Genomic DNA, 26,905 nt, shown 5'->3' on the forward strand with positions numbered 1-26,905 from the left:
GGCCAGATGCTGAAATGCAGTGGAAAGGAAAACGGGCGTGAAAAACACATTGGCCAAGCTGATTGTGTGATGCGGTGTGACAGCTCTGCTTTTCTGGAGATGAAATGCTCACACTCTGTTACATCTCACAGTGTAAGGGATTAAACCTTACTTCTCATAGATGCTGTAAAACTCTGAATCCCAAAATGTATTAGATTTTTATTTTTATTTTGTTGGTTTATGTTGGGTTTAAGGTTTAACTAATGTCACATGAGACTGTGCAGATATGCTTATGAGTTGAAATTGTGCAGTCATTCCCCCTCATTTGCATTCCAGCGCCATATTTTCATATTTGCTTATGGTGAATACTTTCTAAAAACTGTGTAATGCACTCTAATGGATCATTCTCACACTGGCTCTTATGCTCCATGAGATTCTTGTTTTTATATGCAAATATGCATTAGCATTTTAGTCAAAAAACATGTTTTTTTTTATTTAACCAGGCAAGTCAGTTAAGAACAAATTCTTATTTACAATGACGGCCTGCCCCAGCCAAACCCGGACAACGCTGGACCAATTGTGCACCACCCTATGGGACTCCCAATCACGTCCGGAGGTGATTCGAACCAAGGACTGTAGTGACACCTATTGAACTGAGATGCAGTTGCTTAGACCGCTGTGCCACCACTCTTTCATATCATGAGGAGACAGTTCCTTCACAAATCGGGAAATTGATATTTAAAAGTGATCTTGGTTTGCTCATCATCACAACAGCATATCATGGTGGTTTGGATACTTATGTCTTCTTTGATGGGAGATTTTCATGTTAGAATTTCTACAGGGAGCTACTACTGCCTGTCAGTCGCAGTGGCATCACCTGACACCCAACCACACAGGTCTTGTGTGACCAATGAGTAATTAACGAGAATCTAACAACCATATAATGCGTACCATAGATGTTTCACTGAGAAAGGTCACATCGACAGAGATGTCGACCAATCACAGAGTGCAGAGGTAATTCTTATGACTAGCATTATGTGAACCAGCCATGACTTGGCTCTGTCTAATCTCTTGTCTGTTCAGAATAGAAACCTAATATTTAAGTCAGCCAAGCCTCTACCGATATTTACTCTTCTCTTCTGTGTTGAAACGACCCATAACCTGTTCCTGCCTTCAGCTTTTCCATTTGAATAATCAAATCACATTGACTCTGTACCGGTACACCCGTACAGTTGTGGCCAAAGGTTTTGAGAATGACTTTGTGGAAAGTTTGCTGCCTCAGTGTCTTTACATATTTTTGTCAGATGTTACTATGGAATACTGAAGTATAATTACAAGCATTTCATAAGTGTCAAAGGCTTTTATTGACAATTACATGAAGTTGATGCAAAGAGTTAATATTTGCAGTGTTGACCCTTCTTTTTCAAGACCTCTGCAATCTGCCCTGGCATGCTGTCAATTAACTTCTGGGACACATCCTGACTGATGGCAGCCCATTCTTGCATAATCAATGCTTGGAGTTTGTCAGAATTTGTGGGGTTTTGTTTGTCCACCTGCCTCTTGAGGATTGACCACAGGTTCTCAATGGGATTAAGGTCTGGGGAGTTTCCTGGCCATGGACCCAAAATATCTATGTTTTTTTCCTGAGCCACTTTTGCGTTATGGCAAGGTGATTAAGGGCTTGTAAGTAAGCATTTCACTGTGAGGCCTGTTGTATTCGGCGCATGTGACAAATAAAATTAGATTTGATTTCAAACAGTCACTGTAATGTATTTCCTGCTTCCATATCCCCCTCTGAAAGATATAGTATACCGTCTTCTAACAGTGAGATAATGACATCAGACTGGTTCTGACTGGCTGACTGATGTCTGTACTCTGTACTCTGGATGCCATGTGGGTCTTTAGGAAGCCTTGCAGATTTGTAATGGTGTACATCAAGTAGCCTACAGCCAAAATAGGACAGAGAGAACAGCATAGCTCTGGGACTAGTGCTGTCATTCTGCTGAGCAGCGGGCAGGCAGTGGCAGCAGAGCAGGTCATGGCCTCCCTAGGGACAGAGCTGAACGTGGTGGAGAACGTGTGTGGTCCATGTCAATGTATCGGGATGAGGAGATATAGATGAGGAAACGGAAGTGATGGAGACGTGGGGCCTGTTTGAATGGGGGTCAGGTCAGGTGGCTCTGTTTCCTAGTGGCAGACCATTGAGATTAGTCCCATGCTATAGACCTCTCTGAATGGCAGCTGGTTATATGAGCTGGGAGGATGTGAGGTATGATGCAGTGTTTATCCATGAAGGACTGAGGTTCTGGAGGAAGACATTTGATATAGAAATACGATTTGTTTAAGAAGTGGACAGTAAACGCTTAGAGATTAGAATCTTTCATATGCAGACCGCAGTATGTTGTTGTTCTTCTTCTGTGCTTTGTGAGGTGTTTAGGAACGTTGCCACATGAGGTGAATTATTTATTGTGTAAAAGGTTGAGTCATAACAGAAAGACATATGAGTTGATTTGCTTGAAAGTTAACAATACCTTACAAGCATTGTTGGGTTAGTATGAACAACAACAACTATCACACAAGAGTGGTTACTACTGTACTGTAGTTATCAGGTTAAGAGTGGTTACTACTGTACTGTAGTTATCAGGTTAAGAGTGGTTACTACTGTACTGTAGTTATCAGGTCAAGAGTGGTTACTACTGTACTGTAGTTATCAGGTCAAGAGTGGTTACTACTGTACTGTAGTTATCAGGTCAAGAGTGGTTACTACTGTACTGTAGTTATCAGGTTAAGAGTGGTTACTACTGTACTGTAGTTATCAGGTCAAGAGTGGTTACTACTGTACTGTAGTTATCAGGTCAAGAGTGGTTACTACTGTACTGTAGTTATCAGGGTAAGAGTGGTTACTACTGTAGTTATCAGGGTAAGAGTGGTTACTACTGTAGTTATCAGGTTAAGAGTGGTTACTACTGTAGTTATCAGGTTAAGAGTGGTTACTACTGTAGTTATTAGTTTAAGAGTGGTTACTACTGTAGTTATCAGGTTAAGAGTGGTTACTACTGTACTGTAGTTATCAGGGTAAGAGTGGTTACTACTGTAGTTATCAGGGTAAGAGTGGTTACTACTGTAGTTATCAGGTTAAGAGTGGTTACTACTGTAGTTATCAGGTTAAGAGTGGTTACTACTGTACTGTAGTTATCAGGTTAAGAGTGGTTACTACTGTACTGTAGTTATCAGGTCAAGAGTGGTTACTACTGTACTGTAGTTATCAGGTCAAGAGTGGTTACTACTGTACTGTAGTTATCAGGGTAAGAGTGGTTACTACTGTAGTTATCAGGGTAAGAGTGGTTACTACTGTAGTTATCAGGTTAAGAGTGGTTACTACTGTAGTTATTAGTTTAAGAGTGGTTACTACTGTAGTTATCAGGTTAAGAGTGGTTACTACTGTAGTTATTAGTTTAAGAGTGGTTACTATGGTAGTTATCAGGTTAAGAGTGGTTACTACTGTAGTTATCAGGGTAAGAGTGGTTACTATGGTAGTTATCAGGTTAAGAGTGGTTACTACTGTAGTTATCAGGGTAAGAGTGGTTACTACGGTAGTTATCAGGTTAAGAGTGGTTACTACTGTAGTTATCAGGGTAAGAGTGGTTACTACTGTAGTTATCAGGTTAAGAGTGGTTACTACTGTAGTTATTAGTTTAAGAGTGGTTACTACTGTAGTTATCAGGTTAAGAGTGGTTACTACTGTAGTTATCAGGGTAAGAGTGGTTACTATGGTAGTTATCAGGTTAAGAGTGGTTACTACTGTAGTTATCAGGTTAAGAGTGGTTACTACTGTAGTTATTAGTTTAAGAGTGGTTACTATGGTAGTTATCAGGTTAAGAGTGGTTACTACTGTAGTTATTAGTTTAAGTGTGGTTACTACTGTAGTTATCAGGTTAAGAGTATTTACTACTGTAGTTATCAGGTCAAGAGTGGTTACTACTGTAGTTATTAGTTTAAGAGTGGTTACTATGGTAGTTATCAGGTTAAGAGTGGTTACTACTGTAGTTATCAGGTTAAGAGTGGTTACTACTGTAGTTATTAGTTTAAGAGTGGTTACTATGGTAGTTATCAGGTTACGAGTGGTTACTACTGTAGTTATCAGGTTAAGAGTGGTTACTACTGTAGTTATTAGTTTAAGAGTGGTTACTACTGTAGTTATCAGGTCAAGAGTGGTTACTATGGTAGTTATCTGGTTAAGAGTGGTTACTACTGTAGTTATCAGGTTAAGAGTGGTTACTATGGTAGTTATCAGGTTAAGAGTGGTTACTACTGTAGTTATCAGGTTAAGAGTAGTTACTACTGTAGTTATCAGGTTAAGAGTGGTTACTACTGTAGTTATTAGTTTAAGAGTGGTTATTATGGTAGTTATCAGGTTAAGAGTGGTTACTACTGTAGTTATTAGTTTAAGAGTGGTTTCTACTGTAGTTATCAGGGTAAGAGTGGTTACTACTGTAGTTATCAGGTTAAGAGTGGTTACTACTGTAGTTATCAGGGTAAGAGTGGTTACTACTGTAGTTATCAGGTTAAGAGTGGTTACTACTGTAGTTATCAGGGTAAGAGTGGTTACTACTGTAGTTATCAGGTTAAGAGTGGTTACTACTGTAGTTATCAGGTTAAGAGTGGTTACTACTGTAGTTATTAGTTTAAGAGTGATTACTACTGCAGTTATCAGGTTAAGAGTATTTACTACTGTAGTTATCAGGTTAAGAGTGGTTACTACTGTAGTTATCAGGTTAAGAGTGGTTTCTACGGTAGTTATCAGGTTAAGAGTGGTTACTACTGTAGTTATTAGTTTAAGAGTGATTACTACTGCAGTTATCAGGTTAAGAGTATTTACTACTGTAGTTATCAGGTTAAGAGTGGTTACTACTGTAGTTATCAGGTTATGAGTGGTTACTACTGTAGTTATCAGGTTAAGATTCGTTACTTCTGTAGTTGTTAGGTCAAGAGTGGTTTAATTAGACAAGTCATTAGTTAAGTGTCTCTAAATGATCTCAAATGATCTTTCATTGTACTAACGGACCCCCTGCTGTGGCCCAGCGGTTCACACATCTCTGCAGTGATCACTCTCTCCTGTCCTTCTCCAATTAGAGTTCCAATAGAAAGGTATTATCCCACACCACATTGGAAGCTAGTTACCTACCTCTAACTACCCTGTAACTCAAAATAACCCTTATGGTTTTTAGATTTTGATAGAAATCAGGGACGGGGATGAGATCCTCGATATTCGATTCGATGATAGTGAATTTGCAGTGATGATGAATGCAATTAGCAGAGAAGTGCTAACAGCGTAGCAGTAATTGGGTCTACACTGAGAGCCTTGCCCTTACCTGGCAATTGGAACCCCTTTTAAGTTCAGTCAATTGTGTTGTTGTTAACTGGAAACGCTTGGTTGAGGCTGAGCACCGAGGATATCACCTTCCAAATTGGCCACCGTCCCATTCTTTTGCACTCAGATTTTAACACTCTCTGTTGAATTTCTAATGCCTTGAATAATTTAGAGCAATAAATATGCCAATGATGGGCATTATATACTATAAAGATTATATGGTGGTAATGTGTCAAAGTCAGGATTAATGTTCAGAACATGTTCCTCTTGGGTGTGTGTGATTAGCTCGTGATTGAGCTGAAATATTCAGCCCATGTAGGCTATATATGTAGGCCTATGTGCTATTTACAGGGAACATGTTTAGTACATGGGTAAAGATAATGAGTTGTGTAAATTCAATGTATTTTTCTATTTTTCTTTTGGTGATTGAAAACATTTCTTCAAGTGCTCATTAAGATTATGATATTTCTACAGAGAGGGATAGTAGCATTTTGGAGGAAGTAGGAACATTTGGCAGAAGATCATGGATATTTCTGCTATCCTTGACGTCATGATTCTAATCAAATGTGGTGAGTGATGATTGGTTCGCTTTATGATGAGCTACGATTGGCTCATACCACTTCCTAGAAGACCTTTTATTTTCTAAGGCTTATTCAGTTTAAAGTAGAAGCTAATGGGGATCCAAATAAATACACCACCGTACAACATATCTCTTCCATTCCCTCTGGGTAATATGTTTGTGGGCTCTTTATTGTGGTTGTGCTTTATTTCCGTCTCATAGCCGAGGCATAGCTTAGCATCTGACTGAATGTTTCAAATAGCTTAGCATCTGAGTGAATGTTTCAAATAGCTTAGCATCTGACTGAATGTTTCAAATAGCTTAGCATCTGAGTGAATGTTTCAAATAGCTTAGCATCTGACTGAATGTTTCAAATAGCTTAGCATCTGAGTGAATGTTTCAAATAGCTTAGCATCTGACTGAATGTTCCAAATAGCTTAGCATCTGACTGAATGTTTCAAATAGCTTAGCATCTGACTGAATGTTTCAAATAGCTTAGCATCTGACTGAATGTTTCAAATAGCTTAGCATCTGACTAAATGTTTCAAATAGCTTAGCATCTGACTGAATGTTTCAAATAGCTTAGCATCTGACTGAATGTTTCAAATAGCTTAGCATCTGACTGAATGTTCCAAATAGCTTAGCATCTGACTGAATGTTTCAAATAGCTTAGCATCTGACTGAATGTTTCAAATAGCTTAGCATCTGAGTGAATGTTTCAAATAGCTTAGCATCTGACTGAATGTTCCAAATAGCTTAGCATCTGACTGAATGTTTCAAATAGCTTAGCATCTGACTGAATGTTTCAAATAGCTTAGCATCTGACTGAATGTTTCAAATAGCTTAGCATCTGACTGAATGTTTCAAATAGCTTAGCATCTGACTGAATGTTTCAAATAGCTTAGCATCTGAGTGAATGTTTCAAATAGCTTAGCATCTGACTGAATGTTCCAAATAGCTTAGCATCTGACTGAATGTTTCAAATAGCTTAGCATCTGACTGAATGTTTCAAATAGCTTAGCATCTGACTGAATGTTCCAAATAGTTCAGCATCTGACTGAATGTTCCAAATAGCTTAGCATCTGACTGAATGTTTCATATAGCTTAGCATCTGACTGAATGTTTCAAATATCTTAGCATCTGACTGAATGTTTCAAATAGCTTAGCATCTGACTGAATGTTTCAAATAGCTTAGCATCTGACTGAATGTTTCAAATATCTTAGCATTTGACTGAATGTTTCAAATAGCTTAGCATCTGACTGAATGTTTCAAATAGCTTAGCATCTGTCTGAATGTTTCAAATAGCTTAGCATCTGACTGAATGTTTCAAATAGCCTACCATCGGAGTGTTTTGTCACAGTGCTATCCCAACATTGCTGACAATAAATCAGGCAAGTTTAATTTCCTCTTCTAAACACTAATTCCCATGCTGTTATTACTGTTGCAGATTGACGGCCCCTGATCGTTAATTAAAGAAATGTGCTTTAATAACTGTCCTTTGAAGTGCAGTTAGATAATATAAATCCTTCCATACATTTACCAGTGCTCATTCCCAGCCAAGCAACATTGAACAGGGTTTTCAGTGGGAGAACCCCACCCCAGCAGCAGTCACAGAGCCCTGGGTCGTCTCTTCTTCCACTTCTTTCTTTCCAGCCATGCTACGATGGAAATGTAAGCTTCTAAAATTCAGTCTATCAATCGCCTCTCCATCTCTCAGCTGTGCTCGATGTCTCCTTTACCCCCCGGCTTGCATCTCTCTGCTGGAATGAAGTACAGCACAGCACAGCACAGTGTCTACATCGAACCCATAAAAAACACAACCATGGCTGAGCACCACGTTTTATGTGAATGGAGCATAAAATATAATGGGTGGGACTGCTGGAGAGTTTCTGGAAATTGCTTTTTTTTAAAGGTCTCTTGACATTGTTCTGCAGTGTGGCCTATTAGGGAAAAGCACACATTGTGAGTTGAGAGAAAATTGTCAGGTCATATTCACCTTGACCTGGGGGTGACTATAGCAACTCAGCAGCTGGGCACTACAGGTTGGTTGGTGAATACCCATATCCATTGTTCTCCAAGGCAATCCACTATTTAGTATGAGAACGGATATTACTGCACATAGTATAGGTAATATTCCACCTTTTGTTATAAGTGGATTTCTAAACATATACAGTGCATTTGGAAAGTATTCAGACCCCTTTAATTTTTCCAAATTTGTTAGGTTACAGCCTTATTCATGGATTAAATCGCATTTTCCCTAAACACTCTACACACAATAACCCATTATGACAAAGAAAAACTGATTTTTAGACATTTTTGCTAATTTATATAAAAAAAACTGAAATATCACATTTACATAAGTACTGTATTCAGACCCTTTACTCTGTACTTTGTTGAAGCAATTTTGTCAGCAATGCCGCTACAAGCTTGGCACACCTGTATTTGGGGAGTTTCTCCCATTCTTCTATGCAGATCCTCTCAAGCTCTGTCAGGTTGGATGGGGAGTGTTGCTGTACAGCTATTTTTTGGACTCTCCAGAGATGTTCGATTGGGTTTAAGTCCGGGCTCTGGCTGGACCACTCAAGGACATTCAGAGACTTGTCCCGAAGCCACTCCTGCATTGTCTTGGCTATGTGCTTAGGGTCTTTGTCCTGTTAGAAGGTGAACCTTCGCCCCAGTCGGAGGTCCTGAGCGCTCTGGAGCAGGATTTCATCAAGGATCTCTCTGTACTTTGCTCCGTTCATCTTTCCCTCAACCCTGACTAGTCACTCCTGCGTTGTCTTGGCTGTGTGCTTAGGGTTGCTGTCCTGTTGGAAGATGAACCATCGCTGCTGTTTGAGGTCCTGAGTGCTCTGTAACAGGTTTTCATCAAGGATCTCTGTACTTTGCGCCATTCATCTTTGCCTCAATCCTTATTCGTTTCTCAGTCCCTGACACTGAAAAACATTCCCACAGCATGATGCTGCCACCACCATGCTTCACTGTAGGGATGGTGCCAGGTTTCCTCCAGACGTGACGCTTGGCATTCAGGCCAAAGAGTTCAATCTTGGTTTCATCAGACCAGAGAATCTTGTTTCTCATGGTCTGAGAATCTTGAGATGCCTTTTGGCAAACTGCAAGCGGGCTGTCATGTGGCTTTCATCTGGCCACTCTACCAGAAAGGCCTGATTGGTGGAGTGCTGCACAGATGGTTGTCCTTCTGGAAGGTTCTCCCATCTCCACAAAGGAACTCTGGAACTCTGTCAGAGTGAAAATCAGGTTTTTGGTCACCTCCCTGACCAAGGCACTTCTCCCCCGATTGCGCAGTTTGGCCAGGCGGCCAGCTGTAGGAAGAGTCTTGGTCGTTCCGAATTTCTTTAATTTAAGAATGATGGAGGCCACTGTGTTCTTGGGGACCTTCAATGCAGCAGATTTTTTTTGTACCCTTCCCCAGATCTGTACCTCAACACAATCGTGTCTCGGAGCTCTACGTACAATTCCTTCGGCCTCATGGCTTTGCTTTTGCTCTGACATGCACTGTCAACTGTGGGACCTCATATAGACAGGTGTGTGCCTTTCCAAATCATGTTCAATCAATTGAATTTACCACAGGTGGATTCCAATCAAGTTGTAGAAACATCTCAAGGATGATCAATGAAACAGGATGCACCTGAGCTCTATTTCAAGTCTCATTGCAAAGGGTCTCAATACTCATGTAAAAATATTTTATTTTGCAAAAAAATCTAAAAACCTGTTCTCGCTTTGTCGTTATGCGGTATTGTGTCTAGATTGCTGAGGACATTTTTTTTAAAATAAATTTGAGAATAAGGCTGTAAAGTAACAAAATATGGAAAAAGTCAAGGGGTCTGAATACTTCCCGAAGGCACTGTGTATGTAGCCTGTTCAACTGATTATATCTACAGTAGCAAAGCTCAGAGAGATAAAGACACCTCTCAGTATTCAAATCATGATTCCCTTATTGTAGCCGACTGGAGATAGAACTGGAAATGTGTGCCACTCTCACGCGGCGAACAAGGGCCTTATCCCCCCCTTTGTTGCTCCACAGCTCTGGGTGTCTGCTGACATTCTGGGTGTCTCCTGACATTCTGGATGTCTCCTGACATTCTGCCTGTCAATCAACCCCAAGAGTGGAGCGTTAGCACAATCGGTTTACACTTTGAGAGAGGAGACTGCAACCCATTTAGAGGTGACATGACGGCTCTCTGACAGATAACGAGTATGTGTGGCGTGTGAGATGAGAGAATATAGAAATGAACAAGATTAACATGCTGCTACACTATACACTATGAACTCTCTCCTGCTATGGCCTCTTGGAGGGTTGTCACCATGCTGCAGACGACAAGGGTGAGAAGGAGAGCTGAGGCCATTGCTGTTGGGGATATTTTGAGAGAAAGCGTATCTGTTTTATGGTAATGAACCAGAGAGGATTAATAATGGTTAATAATACTGTTTAACATGTTATATACAGATAATAAGCTTTGGTGAATGGAACTATAATGCCAATGTGTGATAGAGTAGATTAGCCAAATAGCAAGTGTCTGTGCAATGCTGCAATGCAGACTCTAAACACACCCTGGTAGAATGTGCATGTACTGCAGAATAGCTCTTTATGTTAACACAATAACGCACAGCAGTGTATGTCTGGCGTTCCCAAGTTTACACAGTAGTTATTGATTCTACTAAGGAAAAGGAGCTTCACAATCAGAACAGCTCTACTCATCAACACAGTGGATTTCGAGGCATACAATGCTCTCTGAGCCAAAGTTGAATAATGTTCTCCTCCAGTCTTGCATTTACAACGACTGTCAAGAGTCTGGCTTGTGACTGAGGGTGTCAAGATACAGTTGATGTTGTAGTTAAGGTCAAGTAAGGCGTACTCATCTCTCTGAAGTCCATAGTTTATGGCTTATGTATAGTATCATATTATGTCCTCTATATTTGCTCCTTGTTGCTTTAAGAGCACCTTATATTTCTCAGTAGGCCTTATGCTAACTATAGTTAAGTACTATACCTGTGCAACAAAACAAAACCATGGAAAAACTGTGGAAGCCTGTATAAAGTGCAACCAAACATTTGGTTTGGTTGACTTTTTACAGTCTTCAATAGTTTTGTTTTGTTGCACAGGTGAAACTATTGAAAAGCGGCAGTAAGGCCTACTGCGAAAGTATACTCAGAGACACTTTGGCATCTGTGGAGCTTTCTCTAGCCTGTCTCTGTGATGTGGGCTTATTTCCTGGGCACAACCAAGTGTGATTGTCGAGCTCAGCAGGTTTACAGCAGGAGAGATATGAGTCAATCTCTTCAGAATACCGTAAGCCAATTAAGCATAAGTCTTCTGAGACGTACTCCCATTGCTCAGGAAGCTTGAGGGATGAATGTCTCAGGGAACCAATATTTCTATGCCTGCTTTAAATGCTATAACATGATAGAGGTGGAAGAAACTATCTCCACTATCTCTTTTTCATATACCTCTTTCACCTAGTCCATACATCTCTCCCTCCTCGCTCTGTCCTCCCTTTGTTTCTCTTTTTGCAAATGTTTAACTGGCGTTATGAGGACCTTAGGATTGATCCCAGGTATTACATCACTGCTTAGACATTTGACAATACAAAATATAGCAGACAGACAGTTATATACTCAGACTTTTGTGGCTGTACTGTACTCTCCTTAGTCTTAAATGCTACATGAGCAGCTTGAGCATAAAATCTAGTCATCATTTATTCATGGTGTTTCTATTGTCTACCTGTTTTGCTGGCTGCTGTGGTCTGGGCCCACGCCCGCCCGTGACTCTGTTGACAGTGTTGTGATTTAGCCTCCCCATTCTGTGGGTTGAAAAGGGAGAGCAGCACAAACAGGAAATGAGGTTAAGGACATTTTGTTTTCTTCCTTTTCTGGTTAAAAAAGGAGTCAGTGAAGCTAAACCAGAGGCTTGGTTCCATTCGTGCCTCAGTGGACAGAGAAGTTAGTTTCCTGTCTGTCAGGGAGATACAAACACAGACTATTGCTGTCAACAACACGGTCAGGAAACAACGTTTACATTTGTGACATTAATTCAACTTGAACATTTTAGATCAGCCTACTAACTCAGCCTCCCTGATAGTGTGACCCAGCCTGGGTCCTGTCGTGCGAGTGTGTTTGAGCTCTGTTCCCGCGCAGCCCAGATGGTCAGGTTGGTTCTCTCATTAGTTCATACCCGTTCATACCCGTTTCATAAGTGACTGGATGTAAATTGCTGTGGCGGTGAGTAGGTAATTGGGTTCTCTCTCTCTCTATCTATCTATCCAAAAAGCTTTTAATGCCCTCAGCAGTGTCTGTGAGTGAGTAATAATAACCATGAGGATGTGCTGGGAGCATGAAGCTTATCATGACTACAGTATTAGATCAAACTGTGAAAAACACAGTAGTCCTAACTGAATGGGTCTTGTTTGATCTTAAACTGTAGCTTCTACAGTGCTCTAACCCTCTTTAACCTTGTTTCAGTTAAGCCGTTGTATATATTGAAGATTTCTGCAGTAAAAAGCCAGTGGATGCTTTAAAAGCCTACAGGCATTTAAAACGGCCCTCTCTCATGTTGCCGTATTATAAGCCCTATGTCTGTGTCAGTGAGCCAATAGATATGATATACAGAACTGTGCTTAAATCAACCCTCAAAGATCGCTGCGCATTGACCAGACTGAGGTTGTTAGTTAGAGTTCTCTCCAAGGTTGTTGCAGTGGTGAAGGCTGATGTGATGGCGGAACACTGTGTCCTCTCCTTCGCCTCCTTGTGCTAGACTGAACTGCTGAGTCTGATGCACACTGTCAGAAGGGTACAGTTAGAAGGCAGTCTTACTCTCTGTCTGAGGTGCATTTGAAGTAGATGACAGTTGAAGAACATTCCTCTAGAATGCTTTTGAACCCCTTAGTGTTGCAAAATTCCCAAGTTTTACAAAAGTCATGGTTTGAGGATACCAGATTTCCTGCTTATTGCGTCCTGATTCTGGGAATCAGGGGCTTTCTGGGAACCTGGGAATTTTGGGAAAGCTAGCAGAATTTTGCCACCTTAGAGCCCATTCTAGTAAGGGCCTGGGAAACAAGTCAGCTCTGGAGTTAATTTAGCCAGAGTAGGGACAGGGGAATACCTAGTCAGTTGTACAGCTGAAATGTGTCTTCCACATTTAACCCAACGCCAACCCCTTAACCCAACCCCTCTGAATCAGAGAGGTGTGGGGGCTGCCATAATGGACATCCACGTCTTCGACGCCCGGGGAACAGCAGGTTAACTGTCTTGCTCAGGGGCAGAATGACAGATTTTTACCTTGTCAGCTCGGGGATTCAATCTAGCAACTTTTCGGTTACTGACCCAACGCTCTAACCGCTAAGCTACCTGCCGCCTACATACTGAACAGTCATTTATTCACCTGCTGATTGAAACTTGTTCACGGAGAGGAGGCATGGTAAATGGTTAGTACTATTCAAGATCGTTGAGACATCCCTATTCTAAACCCTAACTCCTACCCTAACCCTAAACTTAACCAGAACCCTTACCTAACCCTAAGCCTTACCTTAACCATAAAATGTATACTTGGGTAGGGATGTCCCAAGGATCCCACATAGCATGGACCCATGGTAAATGTTGACCAAAAGCAGATGTTTGCTTCAAAGGTTTCACTGAATATTTTCCACGATCACCATTATTTTATGATGCGTGTGTGCCATTTTTCTGCGTTATTTTCACTTAGTATGACTGACAAGTTAAAAGGTACATTTCTTTATCTAGGATGTTGTATGAACTGAAATGTTAAAATTCACAGCGATGCAGTTTTCATTGCTCTTGGGTTCAATGCGGAATTCTCTTTATTTTCTGCAATGGCTTGACTTTCTCTACCTCTTTGTCAGTGTTTTGTTTGCTGCACAAAACAAACGCCTGAGACACTTTCTGGAGAATACAGGGTGTATCAAGACAAGTGACTGCCACACTGCAATGCTAATTTCCCCTATGAACAGATATCATAAATAACCTCACAGGAAATGTGGCTATTCTTTTCCATTTGTTTTTGTTTATTATTTGTCATCATGTTAGCAAACAATTGATGAAAAATATGACAGCAACTCAAAAAGAATATCTTTGAGCAGGGAAATTGAAAGGAGAGCACATCCATCAAATATTCCTTTTTTGTTTGAGGCTACATGCAGACTGACTATGCACAGTTTTATTTTTAAATGGCTCATAGCCTCCATGGAAGGTCACATTTCTATTTTTCGACTTTAGACGTTTCCACCAATCATTCTCATACATTAATTGAAAACAAACATATTCCTGAGAAGAAGCTCTCGACAAGTGTTAGTCTCCAAACTTTAAAATTACCTTGTGTCTGAAATTGCTTGTCAACATAAATCCTTCAGCATCATTTACATTTTGTTACAGCTGTTTGAATATATTACAGAACATTTTAATATTCTTTTTTTTACTACCACAAAACTAGCCAACTAGCAAAACTATAACTATAAACTACTGTACTATTTTTTGTCAACTTTTTTACAGGATGATTTTAATTACACAAGCATTCAGCAATACAGTTTGCAGTTATTTATAACATGTGTATGACAGTAAAGAACATTTGCAAACTACAGGTCCACTGGGTAGATTATTGTAAAAAATATATAAAATATAATTGTGTGTGTGCTATACTTGTCAGTTCAATAAGAAAATATTCCTGAATTTATTGCAACAGAATTTATTAATTCAAGCTGTGCCTTTAAAAGCAAAGCTCCCCATGCCATAATACTATGAGACAATCTGAAAAACATACTCATTAGCTGCTTCTTGCCTCCACTAGATTTATCAGTGTTTCTCTCTTCTGTGACTCATCAAAGCTCTAAATAACCTCTGGATGCATGTTGGCACTTATCATTCAGGGATCAATTAATATGATTGCAGAGAGGAGCACTGTGCTTAAAGTGCTATTGATTGTCCGGAGGTCCGGACCTCACGCCAGTCCTCATTAGTCTCTCCTTCCTGTTGACGTGGGTGCTGGGGGATTCTAACTGATGACAATCCTAATATACATTCTTTAAGTGAAACGTATTGATCACAGGTGTTGGGAGCCATTTGGTCCAGCTGTCTGGACTAGCACAGCAGGGCAACACTGCAAGAGAAAGAGGAGAAGCTCCTATCTAGCTGGCACATTGAGACATTATCCTGACTATACTATTAGTACTTTGCATCCTCTCCATTGATCTCATAGATCCTAATGAGCATGATGGTACACTATATACACCCCTTCAAATTATTATTATTATTATTATTATTATTATTATTATTATTATTATTATTATTATAATATATACAGTACTAGTCAAAAGTTTGGACACACCTACTCATTCCAGGGTTTCTATTTTTACGATTTTCTATATTGTAGAATAATAGTGACATCAAAACTATGGAATAACACAAATGGAATAATGTAGTAAGCAAAAAAAGTGTTAAACAAATCCAAATATATTTTATATTTGAGATTCTTCTAAGTAGTCATCCTTTGCCTTGATGACAGCTTTGCACACTCTTGGCATTCTTTCAACCAGCTTCATGAGGTAGTCACCTGGAATGCATTTCAATTGACAGGTGTGCTTAAAAGTTCATTTGTTGAATTTCTTTCCTTCTTAATACGTTTGAGCCGATCAGTTGTGTTGTGACAAGGTAGGGGTGGTATACAGAAGATAGCCCTATTTGGTAAAAGACTAAGTCCATCATTATGGCAAGAACAGCTCAAATAAGCAAAGAGAAATGACAGCCCATCATTACTTTATTACATGAACGTCAGTCAATGCGTGAAATTTCAAGAACTTATAAAGTTTCTTCAAGTGCAGTTGCAAAAACCATCAAGCTGTATGATGAAACTGGCTCTCATGAGGACCACCACAGGAAAGGGAGACCCAGAGTTGCCTTCATTAAAGTTAACTGCAACTTAGATTGCAGCCCAAATAAATGCTTCACAGAGTTCAAGTAACAGACACATCTCAACATCAACTGTTCAGAGGAGACTGCGTGAATCAGGCTTTTGTGGTTGAATTGCTGCAAATAAATAATACCAATAATAAGAGGAGATTTGCATGGGCCAAGAAACATAAGCAATGGACATTAGACCGGTGGAAATCTGTCCATTGGTCTGATGAGTCAAAATGTGCAATTTTTGGTTCCAACCGCCGTGTCTTTGTGAGACGCAGAGTAGCATGGATGATCTCTGCATGTGTGGTTCCCACCGTGAAGCATGGAGGATGAGATCTGCTGGTGTGGGGTGCTTTGCTGATGACACTGTCAGTGATTTATTCAGAATTCAAAGCACACTTAACCAGCATGGCTACTACAGCATTCTACAGTGATTCACCATCCCATCTGGTTTGCGCTTAGTGGGACTATCATGACAATGACCCAAAACACACCTCCAGGCTGTGTAAGGGCTTTTTGACCAAGAAGGAGAGTGATGGAGTGTGGCATCAGATGACCTGGCCTCCACAATCACCCGACCTCAACCTAATTGAGATGGTTTGGGATGAGTTGGACCGCAGAGTGAAGGAAAAGCAGCCAACATATGCTCAGCATGTTCTCAGCAGTCCTTCAAGCCTGTTGGAAATGCATTCCAGGTGAAGCTGGTTGAGAGAATGCCAAGAGTGTGCAAAGTTGTCATCAAGGCAAAGGGTGGCTACTTTTTTAATATATATATTTTTTGTTTAACACTTTTTTAATTACTACATGATTCCAAATGTGTTATTTCATAGTTTTGATGTCTTTACAATTATTCTACAATGTAGTAGATAAAGAAAAACCTTGAATAGGTAGGTGTCCAAACTTTCAACTGGTACTGTATATTTTTTGGAACCCTTATTTTACCAGGTTTAGTTGACAATCTGGGGAATAGTTACAGGGGAAAGGAGGGGCGATGAATGAGCCAGTGGATTTGGCTATTTCAGCAACACACGTTGCTGACAAAAATTGGCAGTAGAATGGCTTCACTGAAGAGCTCAGTGACATTCAACGTGGCAGCGTCATAGAATGCCACCTTTCCAACAAGTCAGTTCATCAGATTTCTGCCCTGTTAGAGCTGCCCCAGTCAACTGTAAGTTCTGTTATTGTGAAGTGGAAACGTCTAGGAGCAACACTGGCTTTCCCACAAAGTGGTAGGACACACAAGCTCACAGAATGGGACCACCGAGTGCTGAAGAGCGTTGCGCGTGGAAATGGTCTGTCCTCGGTTGCAACACTCACTACCGAGTTCCAAACTGCCTTTGGAATCAACATCAGCACAACAGCTGTTCCTCGGGACCTTCATAAAATTGGTTTCCATGGCCGAGCAGCCACACACAAACCTAAGATCACCATGCGCAATACCAAGCGTAGGCTGGAGTAGTTTAAAACTTGCCGCCACCAGACCGGTGTGAAAGAACTTCACTGGCCTGCACAGAGCACTGACCTCAACCCCATAGAACACCTTTGGGATGAATTGGAACGCCAACTGTGAGCCAGACTTAATCGCCTAACGTCAGTGCCGAACCTTACTAATTCTCTTGTGGCTGAATGGAAGCTGCAGTAATTTTCCAACATCTAAGTGGAAAGCCTTCCCAGAAGAGTGGAGGCTGTTTTATCAGCAAATGGGGAACCAACTCCAAATTAATACCCATGATTTTGGAATGAGATGTTCAACGAGCAGGTGTCCACATACTTTTGGTCATGTACACGGTCCCGTGTAGCTCAGTTGGTAGAGCATGGCGCTTGCAACGCCAGGGTTGTGGGTTCGTTTCCCACGGGGGGCCAGTACAAAAAAAGTATGAATGTATGTACTTGTAAGTCGCTCTGGATAAGAGCGTCTGCTAAATGACTTAAATGTAAATGTATGTAGTGTATACAGTGCATTCGGGAAAGTATTCAGACCCCTTACCTTTTTCCACATTTTGTTATGTTACAGCCTTATTCTAAAATTGATAAAACAAATACAAATCTCATCAACCTACACACAATACACCATAATGACAAAGCGAAAACAGGTTTTTAGATATGTTAGCAAATGTGTAAAAAAATATGTTTCTACAACTTGATTGGAGTCCACCTGTGGTAAATTCATTTGATTGGACATGCTTTGGGAAGGCACACACCTGTCTATATAAGGTCCCACAGTTGACAGTGCATGTCAGAGCAAAAACCAAGCCATGAGGTCGAAGAAATTGTCTGTAATGCTCCGGGACAAGATTGTGTCGAGGCACAGATCTGGGGAAGGGTACCAAAAAACATCCCCAAGAATACAGTGGCCTCCATCATTCTTAAATGGAAGAAGTTTGCAACCACCAAGACTGTTCCTAGAGCTGGCCGCCCGGCAAAACTGAGCAATTGGGGGAGAAGGGCCTTGGTCGGGAAGTGACCAAAAACCTGATGGTCACTCTGACAGGCTCCAGAGTTCCTCTGTGGAGATGGGAGAACCTTCCAGAAGGACAACCATCTCTGCAGCACTCCACCAATCAGGCCTTTATAGTAGAGTGGCAAGACAGAATCCACTCCTCTGTAAAAGACACATGACAGCCCACTTGGATGTTGCCAAAATGCACCTAAAGCTCTCTCAGACCATGAGAAAAAAAGATGATCTGTCTGATGAAACCGAGATTGATCTCTTTGGCCTGAATGCCAAGTGTCATATCTGGAGGAAACCTGGCACTATCTCTACTGTGAAGCATGGTGGTGGCAGCATCATGCTGTGGGGATGTTTTTCATTGGCAGGAACTGGTCGACTAATCAGGATCAAGGGAAAGATAAACGGAGCAAAGTACAGAGCGATCCTTGATGAAAACCTGCTCCAGAGCGCTCAGGACCTCAGACTGGGGCAAAGGTTCATCTTCCAACAGGACAGGGACCCTGAGAACACAGCCAAGACAATGCAGAAGTGGCTTTGGGACAAGTTTCTGAATGTCCTTGAGTGGCCCAGCCAGTGCAGAAGAATGGGAGACACTCCCCAAATACAGGTGTGCCATGTTTGTAGCGTCTTACCGAAGAAGATTCAAGGCTGTAATCGCTGCCAAAGGTGCTTCAGCAAAGTACTGAGTAAAGGGTCTGAATACTTATGTAAATGTAATATTTCCAAAAAATGTTTTGTATATATTTCTAAATACCTGTTTTCGCTTTGTCATTATGGAGTATTTGTGTGTAGATTGATGAGGGAAAAAAACTAATGAATCCATTTTAGAATAAGGCTGTAACGTAACAAAATGTGGAAAATGTCAAGGGTTCTAAGTACTTTTCCGAATGCACCGTATAACAGGGAATCTAGCCCATATACAATATGGGCACCAGGACCATCATATTTCTCACACTTCACTTCCACCTTCTCCCAAAAGGCTGAGGGTGTAGGCTGAGGATATAGGATCAGCAGTCAGCCAGGTAATGGCCTTTTCTTTGTTGTGTGTAGTTACCAGCCAAGGCTCGCCTCACCCCTGTAACACACACCCTAATCTCCCTCACCTTGCCCCCCTACCCCCTCCCCACCGTGCACACTGCTTGGTGTGGGGTTTGACTCCTGAGTCAGTGACCTTGACCCGTAGAGGGCTGCTGAGGCCTGAGGTTTAATCAGTAGTTTTCACAGGTTCCTCTCCTCACAGCCCTGGCTGCATGCTGCCAACTGCACCTTAATGAGTAAACCCTTCCAGTCTTCCAGCTATCCAGCCCAGACCCAACCCTGTACGGTAGCTCTGTTGCGCTGGCTCTCCTCCTCTCAGACCACAAATAGCCTGGTGGGCGTGCTTGTGGTGGAGGCGCAGCCGATGAACCGGGTGACTTGGCAAAGCTAGCCATGCAGGGCTAGCAGACATGGCTGCTCGGTTTGGAGGTTGAAGCGTTGAAGCAGTAAGTTCTCTGCTGTGGAATGTTCAGTACATTTTAGTGAACAAGTTGATCAAATTATTATGGAGAAGTCACAGGTAGCTATTATTATGACATTTCATAGTTTTCTGAATCTATTGTGTGTTCTCAAATTGTCCTCTTGATCACTTATAAGATCATTTCCTTCAACTCTGACATTGGCTTGTTCTGTTTATCTCCCAGTGTAACAGAGTGACTGAGTGTCACGGAGCTTTACTGGACCCTTATTGATTACGTATCAGTCACACACAGCTATCTCCCCCTCTTCAAAAAAGTTTGAATACTCAATTTGAGCAATTGAAACTGTGACCCAGGGGTATGCCTGTGGCTTAAAGATAATCACATCACAGACGAAGACCCTCACCTGTGTTTGCATCAGTAAGGTTGTGTTGGCTGGAAAGCACTCAATCACCAATTGTTAACTGGCCTTTTGTTGGAATTTGAATTGCTCCTTATTGATTGGAAGCAAAATGTTTTTAATGTTGTAGATGAGATTTTTGGATTGCTCACTAATGACAAGATGGAGGCCCATTTTCAATCTATTTTCAATTCAGGTCCCAAATTGAAAATCTTTACAGGCGTAATTAAGGCTGATCTGAAAATAACACTGAAACTTTTAATCGTTTTCCCCCTTGACAATGATGTGTAAAAAACTAAAGACTTTCACGTAGGCCTACTAAGAAAAAAGGTAATGAATATAAAATAGACACAAATACATTTTTTAAATTTTTTATCTAAAATGACAACTGTGTACATGAAGGATATCATCACCCGCAGTAAATTATTATTTAAATGGTATAACACAGGTCATACTGTTATTGATGTAAACTCAATTGACACAACAATTCTGTGGTCTTTCAGTCCACGATTCCTTACATCAAAGGAGGCCTTTAAAAACACAACATCGACAACGTATTTCTGTTAACGTTGCTGTGGATTGATGCGTTGCTAGTTCAAACATCTCCACCAAAAAAAAGTCTACATTTTATATTTGGAATTAATAATTCAGAATCAATCTATATGGGGTATTTTTATATCGCTTACTTCATGAAGCAATGACTATATTGTCCGTGTTCTCACCACTGAAGTTGTGGTCCTCTCAGCTTTTAAAGAAGGATTTCCCTATGCATAATTCATCAGTTGCAGGAAAGAAAAGGCCCCCTACGTGGAGAACAATTTAAGCATGAAAGTACACGAGAGATGTACCTTTGCAGTGAGCTGCAGGTCAGCTATATAGAGGTCCCTGCCTGGTAGGTTCTAATACACTTCCTCCCCACTCTTTTCTGGCTTTTTTAAAGGCCATTTAAGATCAGGAGGGATATTCCCAATCAATATACTCATTGCTTTAGTTGGATTAGACTCTGAAGTATAGATACTGTAGAAAGATTTCTTATAGACTGTAGGGTACAAACAAAGATGTGTCTTATAGACTCTGTAGGGTACATACAAAGAGTATGTGTATCAAAGCCTCTGTAGGGTACAGTCGTTGTCTCCCTGTATCCCTCAAATTCAGATATGGACCTCAAAGCCAGTTCCACTGCTTTTTTCATGTAGTGCCCTATTCTGACCAGAGCCCAATGCGGCAGCCCTATGTGACTGTTCAAACCTGGGCCAAACATACAGAGTGCACTAATGAGAATAGGGTCATTTGAGATCTGTCCTTACAGACACAGCTGTAGCTTACAGTGTTTGTTCTGCAGGAGCTAGAGTGTTGAACATGATTCTAACATGGAACCACCTCTGTGTTTGCAGTGCATGTCAAAGCAGGGACCTGTGAAGTGACCGCCGCCCACCGCTGCTGCAACAAGAACAAGATCGAAGAGAGATCCCAGACGGTGAAATGTTCCTGCTTCCCCGGACAGGTTGCCGGGACAACAAGAGCGGCCCCATCTTGTGTGGACGGTACGGTCGTTGTTTTTGCTCTCGTATTTTTGAATTTTTATTGACAGGATTAACACCACAGTAAGAGGCTGTATATTGTACCAGTACCAACATTGGTCTAGTTTCACTCATGTATCACTTAGAAATAGTGTTGTTTCAAATTATTTTTTTACATTTTCAAAATGTGTTACCCGTTTAAGAAGCTAGGAGTATGTTGCACGTCACTACGACATTTTAACGTTTAAAAAAACCCGAAATGCCTTCTGGAACATGAGAACTTTCATGTGCCTTAATAACAAACTTGTATGCCATCTGTAAATTTGAATACAATTGTTCAATTCTGAGCCTAGTTGGTTTAGCCACGGAAAAATACAGGAACCTTCCTGCTATCCATTATTGGCTGAGAAAATGGATAAGCTGGACATGTCGAGAGATGAGTTCGGATTTGTCTGCCATGTAACATGCTTCTGTCTATAACATGAGCTGCTCAATATGTGTGGATAATCCTTTCTACCGCAGCATTATTTTTTAAGATATCATGAATAACTGAAAAAGTACTTTCTGGAGGACGATTGTGCCATGTTGACTCTCTCTGACAAAATCAGACGATGAGGAAATACCTGATTTAGGTAAAAAAAACATTTTCATTGAACTAGAAATTGTAGAGTCTTCTGCTGACCGTGATAGGGGAAGAAACAACGATCAACAGTGTTGTTGTCACGAAAGAAGTTGACTGAGATTTGAAATCAGTGGAATGCCCGATGGAAGCAGACAGATGATTGCCAAATACGGAGAGTCAAAAAGAGTACAGAGGAGGCTGTTGTATAAAACACCTGTCTCTGGATTACATCTTAAAATGAAGGGCAACTATGGCATCCATGACAGAGGGAGAAGTGTTCATTAATGTATACGGGTAAGAGTTTAGCTACATTTTCAGATATTATACATTTCAAATATTTTCAGAAAGTAGTTTTTCATTGCAAGTTAAAGCGTACTGTTAGCTAGCTCGCTAGCTAACGTTACGTGTATGATCTGTTTAGTAATATTATTTGTATCTCAGAAAGCCATTTGTATTGCTAGTTATAGCCTAAAATTAGCTAGCTAACATCGAACCTAGTTGGTTAGCTTTAGTTAGCTGCAGATTCATGCATGGTGCATGGTATTATGAGTTGGGATGATGATTAATTGTTTAGCTAACTCCACTATGCAAGACTCCACTGTGCAAGTAACCATTTCGCTATACCGTTTACACCTTCTGGATCCTGTGCATATGACAAATAAAGTTAGATTTTATTTGATAGAGTGGGTGTTTACCAGAGACCGTAATGTAAAGTACAACATGACCTGCACCAAATTCAGATTAGGATATAGGCCAATATACTACTACTTTTTGCTGCTACTTTCACCACTTTTAGTCTTGAAATCTTTGGTTGTTTACTACACTAAGTATTCACTCTGTTTAGCACATGGCCTCACATGTGAAACCTTAAAGTCATGCGTGGGGCTAAGGCTTAAGAGGGTGTGAACAATTCTGAATGGGTGTAGACAAAGAAGAGCTCTCCTGTAGGTGTACCAAAAATATCCTGGGTTACAAGTTTATTAACTTTCAATGCAGACTCACTTTCCTGTTGTTCCTCAACTGCAGTGTATGATATACAATTTTCTAGCTCGGAGTCTACTTTTATCCAATGTAGAAAATACCATTTCAAATGTTGCTACATAGGACCGAATCCAGGTGGTGGGTCACATTTAGGGTAAGAAATTTTCTTCTACTGATCAATCTACTGATCAATCTAAACATTTAATTGGTTAAGAGCTCTTTAGAGCACTTGTCTTAGAGCATTCTGTATGTGATTTGTTTGGGATACTTCAAACCGACCCAGTCAACTTCTTACTGAGCCAGCCAGCTATATGCTGTCTGTCTGCAGTCTGTAAGACCTGGGGAGCTGCTGCGCTGGCTCACTGAAGTAGAGAGGGGGACCGGTCATTTAATATCATGTCCTCAGTGGCCCCTCCGACAGGTGAATCGATCCCTGTCTTGTGTTCTGTACTGTAATGGCTCTGACAGGGGCTTCCTCCCGTCTTGACACTGCTTGCTGAAGCATTAGAAATCTCAAGGGAAGCCTTACCCCCTACAGGCCTCCTTAGAGGCAGCTGTAGACCTTGGAGCTCTGCTCCTCTCCCACCTCCACTACGCCACTCTGTTTATTCCGCTCCTGCCACTGTGTTCATCGGTTTGACATTGACCCACGGCCTGTAATTCACTTCTGGAAACACACAGACCAGCCAGGCAGCCAGTCAGCTCGCAGTCATGGAGGATCTCTCACTACTGTCATCTATAAGTCTTTACTAGGTAAAGCCCCGCCTTATCTCAGCTCACTGGTCACCATAGCAGCACCCACCCGTACCACGCGCTCCAGAAGGTATATTTCACTGGTCACCCCCAAAGCCTATTCCCCCTTTGGCCGCCTTTCCTTCCAGTTCTCTGCTGGAACGAATTGCAAAAATCACTGAAGCTGGAGACTCATATCTACCTCATTAACTTTAAACATAACCTGTCAGAGCAGCTCACAGATCATTGAACCTGTACATAGCCCATCTGTAATTAGCCCATCCAACTACCTCATCCCCATATTGTTATTTATTTTTTTGCTCCTTTGCACCCCAGTATCTCTACTTGCACATTCATCATCTGCACATCTATCACTCCAGTGTTTAATTGCTAAATTGTAATTACTTCGCCACTACGGCCTATTTATTGCCTTACCTCCCTAATCTTACCTCATTTGCACACACTGTGTATAGATTTTTTATATTGTGTTATTGACTGTGCGTTTCTTTATTCCATGTGTAACTCTGTGTTGTTGTTTGTGTCGAACTGCTTTGCTTTATCTTGGCCAGGTCACAGTTGTAAATGAGAAGTTGCTCTCAACTAGCCTACCTGGTTAAATAAAGGTGATATAAATATTTTCATGGAGGACCTCACTTCTCTACTGTCAGTCATGGAGGATCTCACTACTCTGTCAGTCATGGAGGATCTCACTACTCTACTGTCAGTCGTAGATTATCTCTCACTACTATATTGTCAGTCGTGGAGGATCTCACTACTCTACTGTCAGTCATGGAGGATCTCAATACTGCACTGTCAGTCATCAAAGAACTCACTACTCTACTGTCAGTCGTGGAGGATCTCACTACTCTACTGTCAGTCATGGAGGATCTCACTACTGTACTGTCAGTCATGGAGGATCTCACTACTCTACTGTCAGTAATGGAGGATCTCTCACTACTCTACTGTCAGTCATGGAAGATCTCACTATTCTACTGTCAGTCATGGAGGATCTCACTACTCTATTGTCAGTCGTGGAGGATCTCACTACTCTACTGTCAGTCATGGAGGATCTCACTGCTATACTGTCAGTCATGGAAGATCTCACTACTGTACTGTCAGTCATGGAAGATATCACTGCTCTACTGTCAGTCATGGAAGATCTCACTACTGTACTGTCAGTCATGTAAGAACTCACTGTTGTACTGTAAGTCATGGTGGATCTCACTGCTCTACTGTCAGTCATGGAAGATATCACTGCTCTACTGTCAGTTATGGAGGATCTCACTGTTGTACTGTCAGTCATGGAGTATCTCTCACTCCTGTACTGTCAGTCATGGAGTATCTCTCACTACTGTACTGTCAGTCATGGAGGATCTCACTACTCTACTGTCAGTCATGGAGGATTCCACTACTCTACTGTCAGTAATGGAGGATCTCTCACTACTCTACTGTCAGTCATGGAAGATCTCACTATTCTACTGTCAGTCATGGAGGATCTCACTACTCTATTGTCAGTCGTGGAGGATCTCACTACTCTATTGTCAGTCGTGGAGGATCTCACTACTATACTGTCAGTCATGGAGGATCTCACTGCTCTACTGTCAGTCATGGAAGATCTCACTACTGTACTGTCAGTCATGGAAGATATCACTGCTCTACTGTCAGTCATGGAAGATCTCACTACTGTACTGTCAGTCATGGAAGAACTCACTGTTGTACTGTCAGTCATGGAGGATCTCACTGCTCTACTGTCAGTCATGGAAGATCGCACTACTGTACTGTCAGTCATGGAAGATATCACTACTCTACTGTCAGTCATGGAGGATCTCTCCCTACTCTACTGTCAGTCATGGAGGATATCACTACTCTACTGTCAGTCATGGAAGAACTCTCTAATCTATTGTCAGTTGTGGAGATCTCTCACTGCTCTACTGTCAGTTATGGAGGATCTCACTGTTGTACTGTCAGTCATGGAGTATCTCTCACTCCTGTACTGTCAGTCATGGAGTATCTCTCACTACTCTACTGTCAGTCATGGAGGATCTCACTACTCTACTGTCAGTCATGGAGGATCTCTCTACTCTACTGTCAGTCGTGGAGGATATATCACTATTCTACTGTCAGACATGGAGTATCTCTCACTATTGTACTGTCAGTCATGGACGCTCTCTCACTACTCTACTGTCAGTCAGGGAGGATCTCACTACTGTACTGTCAGTCATGGAGGATCCCACTACTCTACTGTCACTCATGGAGGATCTCACTACTCTACTGTCACTCATGGAGGATCTCACTACTCTAATATCGGTCATGGAGTATCTCTCACTACTGTACTGCCAGTCATAGAGGATCTCACTGTTGTACTGTCAGTCATGGAGGATCTCACTTATGTACTGTCAGTCATGGAGGATCTCACTACTCTACTGTCAGTCATGGCGAATCTCTCACTACTCTAGTGTCAGTCGTGGAGGATCTCACTACTGTATTGTCAGTCATGGAGGATCTCACTACTCTACTTTCAGTCATGGCGAATCTCTCACTACTCTACTGTCAGTCATGGAGGATCTCTCACTACTCTACTGTCAGTCGTGGAGGATCTCACTACTCTATTGTCAGTCATGGAGGACCTCTCACTACTCTACTGTCATTCATGAAAGATCTCACTACTCTACTGTCAGTCATGGAGGATCTCACTACTCTACTGTCAGTCATGGAGGATCTCAGTACTCTACTGTCAGTCATGGAGTATCTCTCACTACTCTACTGTCAGTCGTAGAGGATCTCACTACTCTGCTGTCGTTCATGGGGATCTCACTACTCTACTGTCAGTCATGGAGGATCTCAGTACTCTACTGTCAGTCATGGAGTATCTCTCACTACTCTACTGTCATTCATGAAAGATCT

At 41.4% G+C, this 26,905-nt stretch overlaps 1 protein-coding gene across 3 annotated transcripts in view; it reads left to right on the top strand.

The window, feature by feature from the left end:
• Window positions 1-26,905, top strand: part of LOC129851408 (chemokine-like protein TAFA-2) — a 150,770-nt gene that overhangs the window by 98,773 nt on the left and 25,092 nt on the right. For all 3 annotated transcript variants that reach the window (XM_055917921.1, XM_055917919.1, XM_055917920.1), the window contains one exon: window positions 21,541-21,690. In XM_055917921.1, the coding sequence (XP_055773896.1) occupies window positions 21,541-21,690 (150 nt within the window). The remainder of the gene's footprint in view (window positions 1-21,540; window positions 21,691-26,905) is intronic.

This window comes from Salvelinus fontinalis, chromosome 3 (genome assembly GCF_029448725.1).
Source record: "Salvelinus fontinalis isolate EN_2023a chromosome 3, ASM2944872v1, whole genome shotgun sequence".
Classification (NCBI taxonomy): Eukaryota; Metazoa; Chordata; class Actinopteri; order Salmoniformes; family Salmonidae; genus Salvelinus; species Salvelinus fontinalis.